Below are 9,490 nucleotides of genomic sequence, written 5' to 3'. Positions count from 1 at the left end.
GACAATTATTACGACCCTAACGAATAGCATCAATAAAATAAGTGTTAAAAGTACGTTTTATTTACAGGTGCTGCCTTTGTCCAGGCAACTGACTGTGTCAAAAGACCTAAGGTAACATACGGTTTTATTTAACATATAATTACTTAAATCGGAAGATGTCATTTACTTACAGCAAATTCATGTCACTATATATCCTACTACATTATGTTCTCAAACACAATTGATGCACAAGGTACATAATATAACTGTGCGTAACTGAAATAAGATATTCATTGTTTACTTAGTAACCAAATGTTTTGATGTTTTAAATATCGTCACTTTCAAAATAACGGACATATGTATCAAAGTGCCTTTTATCTTTCCACAAGGTTTCATGGTAAAACTTATATCGAAGGAAAAACAGACAGATGAACGCATGAACAGACAAAATAAAATGACATATTTATATATTGCATTCTGTATGTGTATTAAGTGTCTACATAAAATTTCTTGTAATTTTCAGGTCATCGTAGAAGTCACAATTTTTCATATTTTAACAATGTGTTTTCATATTTCATATGCTATGCGCGACACAATAATTCGGCATTTAACCTATCCTTTTTGCCCTGACTCTATGTTTCTAGAATCATGTAAATATACCTTACTAAGATTCACTAGGACCCACTGTTTGTGAAAAGACTTACGGGGGTTGGAGTGGATTCAAGGGGTAGGGGTATAACTTGTCCTATGACACGTCGGTGGAGACTTGTATGTAACATTTTACAGATTAATTGATAAAGTTAGAAGTATATATAACGGCCATGTATAGCAAGAACATTTTACGAGTCTCGTCAATGTGAATGTTGTTGTTGTAACATTTTTCCTTTTTTTATCATTTCAAGTACAAGTAGTAGTAATGATCATTTTCTGTTGTTTTTTTTTTTTTTTTTTTTTTTTTTTTTTTGCAAAAGTCGTCTATATAAAGTAGATGTCTTTGTAGGTACGATCCCCATATTGTCAAGATAAGAATGAGGCTAGAAAGGGACATACTATGTGTTCAGGTGGAATATCCCAGCATCTTATGAATGACACAGGTAAAATGGCATTAAATGTTTGAAAAGCTTTAAAGGGAAATGAAGGTTGTTTAGTGATAAGGAACTGAAATATATCCGATTGTTTTTTCAACTTTTATTGACAGAAATATGTTGGAAATTTACTTTTTAATAACATGATCGATGTACATGCCTAAATCAAATATTTTGCTAAGTTTACAGAAATATGTCAGGTTATAAAATATTATTTGTATAACAAAACCAATGATAGATATTTAAAAAGAGTTTGATTGTCTTTTTTGTTTCTTCTTATTAATTGAATAAAAAAAGAATTATATACCAGTAAATAATTCGTGAAAAATAGCTGTTATTCCCTATGATAGCGAATTCCAATGCTTGAGAAAGAGATTGTCGCAACTGCAGACGATGCCTTGTACACTTCAAAACTTAAAATTAAACAATTTTATTGAATGAATACAACCAAGAACAATTTAGTTTAATGATTTCTACTTTTTATTATGAACAATTCCATTATTTGTACTATAGCGAGAAAATTGATTGAAGACCTGCATAACGATCTACGCTCAAGTGTGTATCCTCCAGCTGCAAATATGATGCTCATGGTAACGCATACTTTTCTTCTAAATTTTAGGTGACAAACTGGTGTTAATCTTTTTATTACATGTTTTTCAGTAAGTAATTGAAATATTACAGTAAAATATATATGGCATTTTCGCAAATATATTTTGTACTAGTAAGAAGCTATAAAATGGGTAAATAAAACTACAAATTGTTTGTTTTACATGTAAGATCATAATATCTTTTCCTCATGTCCTACATCTCACTCGTGGCTATGTCACTCGTGAAAATATTCATCTGGTATTTCGTGAAATCTTACACTGAAACAGACAAATATCTTCTATATAACTGCAGAGTATGTATGAATTATCGTTTTCTTAAAAGTAGTATAATAGATTTTTCTTTTTTTCTTTTGTAACCTGTTTATTTCATGTATACATGAACACACTTTTATACGGCATTATAATATCAAATATATTACAGTTTATTACATGCCTAAATTTAAATGTATGTATAAAATGTGTTCATTATTTTATACAATTTTCAACTGCATTTAAGATGAGACTTTTATTTGAATTATGAAAAAAAAAATGAAAAGAATAAGCACGGGAAGAGGAAAAAAGTAAATATAACAGAGTTTAGCCTGAAATAAAAGTAAACGTTTTTCGCCGGAAACTTAACTTTTAGACATAATCCCAAATGTTGCTTGACAATTTTTTAAACTGGTAGTTGTGTCATGGTATTCTTTTAACAAGCATCTGTATTTAATATACATGGTTGCATTTTATTATACTATACAAAAAGTTGTTAAGTAACGTGCAAAATTATTATTGATATATGAATTTAATAAAACATATCATAAAACAAAATTAAACAGACAATAGATTATTTTTGTTTATTTCATTATTTTATAAAGTGTTGGCGAAATATTTATAAACTCTGTTTAGGCATGATATTTTACTTTTACAGCAATACAACAAAGTTTTGGAAAAGGAAGCACAAATATGGGCAGAGCAATGCCAATCGTCTCATGATAAACCAGAGTTAAGGTTTCTCGCAGGTAAAATCTGCAAATGTAATCTTTTACAGACAACTTAACAAAGAGAGTTTTGTCTTTTTACGTGTCTTCGATTGTATAAACTCATAAGATGTATGTTTTTTTTATATTTGTGATATTTCTAAGGTTATATGAAATTAAGTCAAACAATTACCACACGTCTTATATGTTTATACCAATGTCACTTATCTTTATATGAGATCTTAGTCTTTTGATACTGCATCGAAACAATTTCTTTGTATTTATTACGTAACAGGTAGATTTTCCGTCGGACAAAATATTGCCTACTCTTCTGTATACAACTGGACAAATGCTTTCGAGCAATGGAATGTCTTCGATTGTATAAACTCATAAGATGTATGTTTTTTTTATATTTGTGATATTTCTAAGGTTATATGAAATTAAGTCAAACAATTACCATACGTCTTATATGTTTATACCAATGTCACTTATCTTTATATGAGATCTTAGTCTTTTGATACTGCATCGAAACAATTTCTTTGTATTTATTACGTAACAGGTAGATTTTCCGTCGGACAAAATATTGCCTACTCTTCTGTATACAACTGGACAAATGCTTTCGAGCAATGGAAAGGGGAGAACGGTTCGTTTAAATATGGAGGCCCAAACAATATTTCAGCTGTGAGGAACCTCGTGCAGGTTAGTGTAGCTTCGTCTGAAAATCAATAACATCTTGTCATATTAAGGACATTTTGTTTACTGTATATAATGCTGTTTGTAGATTTTGCTTACTGTATATAATGTTGGTTGTAGATATTGATTACTATATCTAATGTTGTTTGTAGATTTTGTTTACTGTATATAATGTTGGTTGTAGATTTTGATTACTATATCTAATGTTGTTTGTAGATTTTGTTTACTGTATATAATGTTGTTTGTAGATATTCCCTATAACACCTCAAAGCATTCAAGATGCTTGCTTAACATGCCTCTTTGTGTAGGACATGGTTATATTTTCTTTAAGATGCTTTTTCTTCCATTGATTACAGATGATGAATGCAGAGACAAGCCTACTGGGATGTGGGGTGAGCAAGTGTGGTTCGAATTATTCCTATGTCTGCAATTATGCACCGCTGTAAGTATGTCAACTCTTTCTACCATTAATCAGACGATTTCCATTTTATTTTGCATATTCGGACCATAGAAATTTTCATGGGTACCCATTTCAAAATAATAATAAAAAGTATTTGCACAATAACATTGCAATTGGTATTTTGGATGATTCTAGTTTTTTGAAAATGACATCAAAATCGCAAAAATTTAATGTTGTCGGCCGCTTATTTTTCAGGATGAACGATAGTAATGTTGATACGCCCTACCTTAAGTCAGCGTCGGATAACTGGTGCGATTCCTGCTCAAGCAGTTGTGATAACGTAACGTCTCATTTATGCGGTAAGCCGTCACATTGTAATATTGAGATACGAAACAAGGCTTCAAACATTCGCGTAATGTTTTGTTTGTTTTGTTGAGTGTAACGTCACATTTAAGTCATCGACTTCTGGTTTTACATACACTAAACAGGGAAAAGGTGCGAAGAAATAGTAGTTGCATATTGTCAGATTCAAATAGTTCTTAGTGTTTTTTTTGTCTGTAGGTCATTTTCTCTTAAATATAATGCCATTTTGGTTGCTGAAATCACATTACAGGTCTATGTTTGGCATCTTGGCAGCATTTCTGTCATGAAATCATTTCAACACGGAATCAATGAACTAGCTCATACTCCCCTTCTATGGGGTGATTTTGCAATGCGTTTGTTTGACTGCAAATACTTTTCTTGCACCAAAATGACATGTATTTTTCTTTAGGGCTCTCTTCAGAACTGACAATGTTCTTCAAGAATATGTAAGTTACAGACATTCAAAAAGGCCCCGGTGTATGCTGTAGCCATTTAAAATGCGTAAACTGGATATAGAATAAAGAATAAAATCTTTTTAGTGTATAAATGCCTTTTTAAAACCACTCGAAAGCCAGAGATATTATGAGATTCTTTAGCTACAATAATGAATGACAACTAATTCTCTGGCGAGAATAATGAATGAGAATTGGACTCTAAAGCTTGCGATTAATACTGTAGTTTAATATTTAAACAAAAAGGCATTGTAAAAATAGGAATCAAATAAACTGTGCCAGAAACTATTTATTTTTAAAAGGTACACCTGTACGGAATATAACGGAAAAAATATTGCCATATATCTTTGCTAACATTTGTGACTACTTTGTAAAAGTACCGAGATGATACTATAAATTTATCTGATATTTTTCTCATTCAGACTGCTTTGGAAAGTTTTGTATAAATGGCGGAAAGATGGATCTACAAACGTGCACTTGTAATTGCATCAAAGAAGTAAAAACTTATGACCCTGAACACTGCGTTTGTAAGTTTTCTTTTTACATCATATCATAAATTATCATTTCAATACGTTGCAATGACTTTAAAAGTACTATATTCAGTATCAAAGGATGAGCTCAACCCGTTGAAATGGTAGTATCAATTAGGAAAACAGATAAAACATACCCAAAGGGTGCTATGAAATATAAAAAAGACTGTCTAATGAAAGCCTGCTCGACTTTTTGGAGACCTTCCACATAATACTAGTTTACATACAATTCTTTATCAAACGTTTCTGTATTGAAAGTTTGTGGCGCGGACGGACACGCCATCAAAATGGTGAGTATTAGAAATGAATAGCTGATATTACAAAATTGAATTTGCAGAGTCAAGTTTGTTTATATTTGGCATAAAGTTTTCTATTCGAATATCAGACTGATCAATGTATTATAAGCCAAACGCTGTCGTGGAAAGTGAGTGCGTGCTGTAAAGAAAAAACACACAACTTTTATTTTTTAAGCAAATATTTAGTTTGGTATATTTATGTGTTATGTATTTAACTGAATACAATAAAACATTTTTATTGTTTTCTAAAATAGAATTTAAACGTAGAAGTGAATTCAAAACATGGCTGATGCGTGGTTGGGCCCGGAGTCGGACAACCTTTCACATTTATCCATGTTTTTTCTGAAATGCATTTCGGCAACAAAACTAAACGTCAGGAATACTTAAAGTCATGCATATTGTTCATTTTGAAATGGAATGTTTTATCCTGCTTGTTTTTTTTATGTGAAGGATTTGGGTAAAATAGTCGGGAAGGGTGGGGGAAACATATACTGGCCATCCCACTACAGAATTCCCCCCTAACACTAACACCTTTGGTATTTCATCCACATATTCAAAACACTTCTCATAGTCAATTTGACTATACTATATCTAAAGTTAATCACATCCTTTAATATTTCAGTAAGGTGTGACAACAAAGGTGATGACCCTGGTTGTGACAAACTACAGTATCAGAAGTCAACTTGTAGAAGTAATCCCGAGACTGCATTTCACTGCCCTTGGATGTGCGATATATGTCCATGTAAGAATTTATCTTGTCAAACTTTGTATTCATGTATAAAAAAGAAGTTTTGTAAATTGTATCACTGCCTCAAAATAATGAGTATTGACGCTATATGATTTAACTGGGTAACGACATAGTCAGAGAATGAAAGGAATTTGATGAAAACTGTTATGCTTGTTTACGCTAAAAATACGTACATTCTCCTTTTTCATCATTGAAGATTATTCAAGATATATTCTCAAACTTGAGATTTCAACGTCAAACCTAGCAGAGTATCTAACCATTGCACTTGATCAAATAGTATATCTAGACGGGTTGATATAAAAGTGATAAAAGATTTAGCTAATAAAAAGTGCAGTTTGTTTGCAGATCGGGTAGAGAAGAACAAGCTTTATATAAATTATACGGATAGAAATTTGTTTTCACTGCAGATGCTGGAATAAATTATACGGGTGAAGGTGTTGCCCTGTTGCCTTGGGAGAAAGGTCTTCCATATTGCACAAATGGTACAAATGCTTCAATATCTTTAACCGCGTCACAGCCATCTGCCGTCACGACATCAACCACGAACACAAACAGAAACAATTCAGCTCTTCACCACAATGGTGGATCTTCTCACAATGGCGCAATAGTTGCTGCATACATGAATGTGATTCTCCTGTTTTTATATTCTACAGTACAGTTCCTGAATGCCTGCCAATAGACATGTTAAATATGCGGCTAAATGACATCTGTAACGATGCACTAGCCAGATATAATGACTAAATTGCAAATGTGCTGTGATATATCTGACTTACAACCCCTTTTACTCCTTATTTTATGTTAATTTTGTTATTAGCCTATTTCTAAACTGCAGGAATGATTCTGTGACAATAAACAGCGTCGTTGTACGTTTCGATGTAGCCAAAAGTGATAAAAATATGCGAATCTGTTTAGAATTAAAAGCCTTACAGAACTTTCATTTGTTTGTAATCGTCAACAAATTGTAGAAAAAATCAAGTCTCCTACACAGAAACAGTTTATAATCAAATTGTAGAAAGAAACTGATTCATTATTTTCTACATAGAAACTATTTATAAAACACTCGTGATATATAAAATATGTAAAAAAGAATATATTAATCTAGCAGTAAAGAATTGTTTTTGTAAAATAATCTAATTATAACAGTTTTCATACAGTTGAAATTAAATTTTAATTGAAATAAAACTGATTTAATTCATAGACAGAGTTACCTGTTTTTTCAAACAATATTGTGCTTATTTCTGACACCAAAGCACTAATAAACAACAGACTTTTCAGTAATAATTCTGTCAAGTAGATTTGTATAATTAAGTGATGAGGCAGCATATATCTTTTTTTTTGTGATGAAACGTGTAGATAATTCCAAAATATATTAAATTCAAATTTAATAAGAAGTGGGAAAACAGTTGATTATATGTTGTATATGAAAAGGTTATCATACACACATGCAACAGTAATTATTTGGAAAATAAACTGGATAGCACATTTAATATTGGAAACTACGATAATGGTTTCAGATATTTTTACTTCGGGACTTTACAGAACACACAACATTGATATCGTAATGGTATCGTCTGGAATTATGGAATTTGATTGAAAAATGGGAATTATGCTATTGACTAATAACTACGACAAACGTATCTACTACTATTTCTCCTTTTCCATAAAAAACTATCAATAATACGTTGTGAAACTTTAAACAGATTTAATTGTCGTGTTAAATCAACGAATGCTCCTTTCAGCACTGATATAATGTTAGTTCCCTTCCCTACCATTGTGTCTTCGTAGATTAATTAGATCAAATATCAATGAAAACATTCATTACCTGCTGAAAAGAAAGCTAGATTAGATAGTTTTTTTCTGGTCTGAATGCGTAACAGACTCACTGTCGGCGATATATCATATTTTTTCATTAAACCACTGCCATTATAACTACTACCACTAACACTACCATTATAGCCCGGCTTATAAATCCTAAAATATGGCCGAACCTTGCAAACTTTAGTAGAGACATAAGATAAAATATTTCTTAAAGAACAATACAAGAAGATAATTTCTGAATATGGAACACTCGAAGCAGTCATAAAAGCCTGGGCAAACTGTTTTATGACGTCATCATTAGGACATTTGAATTCGTAAAATTAATTTGATCACATTTAGCAACGTATAAAATTGTATTGTCCTCTTCTAAATTTCTAATAATCTGGTGACAAAACAATTGGGCTAAGTAGAGAAATATTAAAGAAAGGTTACTTTGTGAATAATTTGTATGAAAAGGGATAAATTATCTAAAACGACGTATCACAATCCGTAAACTTTACATTCTGTTTTCAAAAAAAGATAAACTTTTAATAAAATAGTGTCATAAAAAATTGGAAGCATGTGTTTATAATTAGATTATATCGATTTAGAATTCTTCCGACTATAAACGCCTTTTCGGGTCATTTTAAACACACGAGGGAGAGATGCCTCATTTTTTTTGCACATTCTAAATGTTGTATATTTTTTTCTAGTGGATACGAACTAAAGTTCGTATTTATGTAATAATCAATAAATATGTAGATCTTAATTCGAATTAAATATTTCTCTATACTTTTGCGGCAATATGTTGGTTGATATAACATAATGAAGAACAATGTAGAGTGATAAATTTCACGACTATTTCACAACAGAGCTAGGACTAAGGGATGGCATATAAAATATTAAGAAAAGCAGACCCTTTCTAATTGTTAAAAATTCTAGGAAGGTACATAAAACTGTAAAGAAAAATATTCCCTTAAAGAATACTTGTAGGCATATTTCAGAGAGATTTTATTTGTACCGCGATGTTGCATACACCTGTAATCTCTATAACATTATACACTTACCAAATCTTCTAGCGTAATACTTAAGACTTTTTCAAATACTTTTCAAATTACCACATGCACATAAACTCATTTAGATAAGTATATTGTTAATAAAATATCAAAATTACTGCTAATTGAAATATGCAATCTCATATACTTTTATTCACATCAATGCCTCAGCCAATTTAGAAGCGGTCACAAAATAACGAATCAATAAAGAACTTACATTTATTTAAGTATCTAGCTCATATTTTATTGTATATTGGAGTCATTTAAAATATTTGTTTACAACTGCATTTTTAAAAGTGGCGTGTGAGATAATAATGCAAGTGGATCCCGTTAAGGTGAAATATTGGGAAAAGTGTGTGTGTTTGTGTGTGTGTGTGTGTGTGTGTGTGTGTAGGGTGGGGGGTGGGGGTGGGAGGGATAGGGTAACAGTAACATATCCGAATATACTTTTTAACTAATGATTAAAACTGGACATTTCCTTACTAAATTTCAGGGTTTTTTTTTTTTTGGTGATTTTACCTGTCAGAG

The 9,490-nt window shown here is 31.3% G+C and overlaps 1 protein-coding gene across 1 annotated transcript; it reads left to right on the top strand.

Moving 5' to 3' along the window:
- The first annotated feature begins 891 nt into the window (after positions 1-891).
- Positions 892-7,047, top strand: LOC123537092 (cysteine-rich secretory protein 3-like). The gene is made up of 9 exons (XM_053528759.1): positions 892-1,073; positions 1,578-1,654; positions 2,580-2,670; positions 3,188-3,327; positions 3,678-3,763; positions 3,977-4,080; positions 4,959-5,063; positions 5,985-6,104; positions 6,518-7,047. Exons 1-9 carry the CDS (start codon positions 1,031-1,033, stop codon positions 6,787-6,789), a joined length of 1,038 nt encoding a protein of 345 aa, XP_053384734.1. The 5' UTR covers positions 892-1,030; the 3' UTR covers positions 6,790-7,047.
- Positions 7,048-9,490: the final 2,443 nt, after the last annotated feature.

This window comes from Mercenaria mercenaria, chromosome 17, assembly GCF_021730395.1.
Source record: "Mercenaria mercenaria strain notata chromosome 17, MADL_Memer_1, whole genome shotgun sequence".
NCBI lineage: Eukaryota > Metazoa > Mollusca > Bivalvia > Venerida > Veneridae > Mercenaria > Mercenaria mercenaria.
This window is presented reverse-complemented; position numbering and strand designations above follow the sequence as displayed.

Coding starts and splice junctions, on each gene's coding strand:
- LOC123537092 (XM_053528759.1), top strand. CDS start 1,031: ATGTGTTCAGGTGGAATATCCCAGCATCTTATGAATGACACAG. Junction 1,655..2,579: donor CTGCAAATATGATGCTCATG/GTAACGCATACT, acceptor TTACTTTTACAG/CAATACAACAAAGTTTTGGA. Junction 3,764..3,976: donor GTCTGCAATTATGCACCGCT/GTAAGTATGTCA, acceptor CTTATTTTTCAG/GATGAACGATAGTAATGTTG.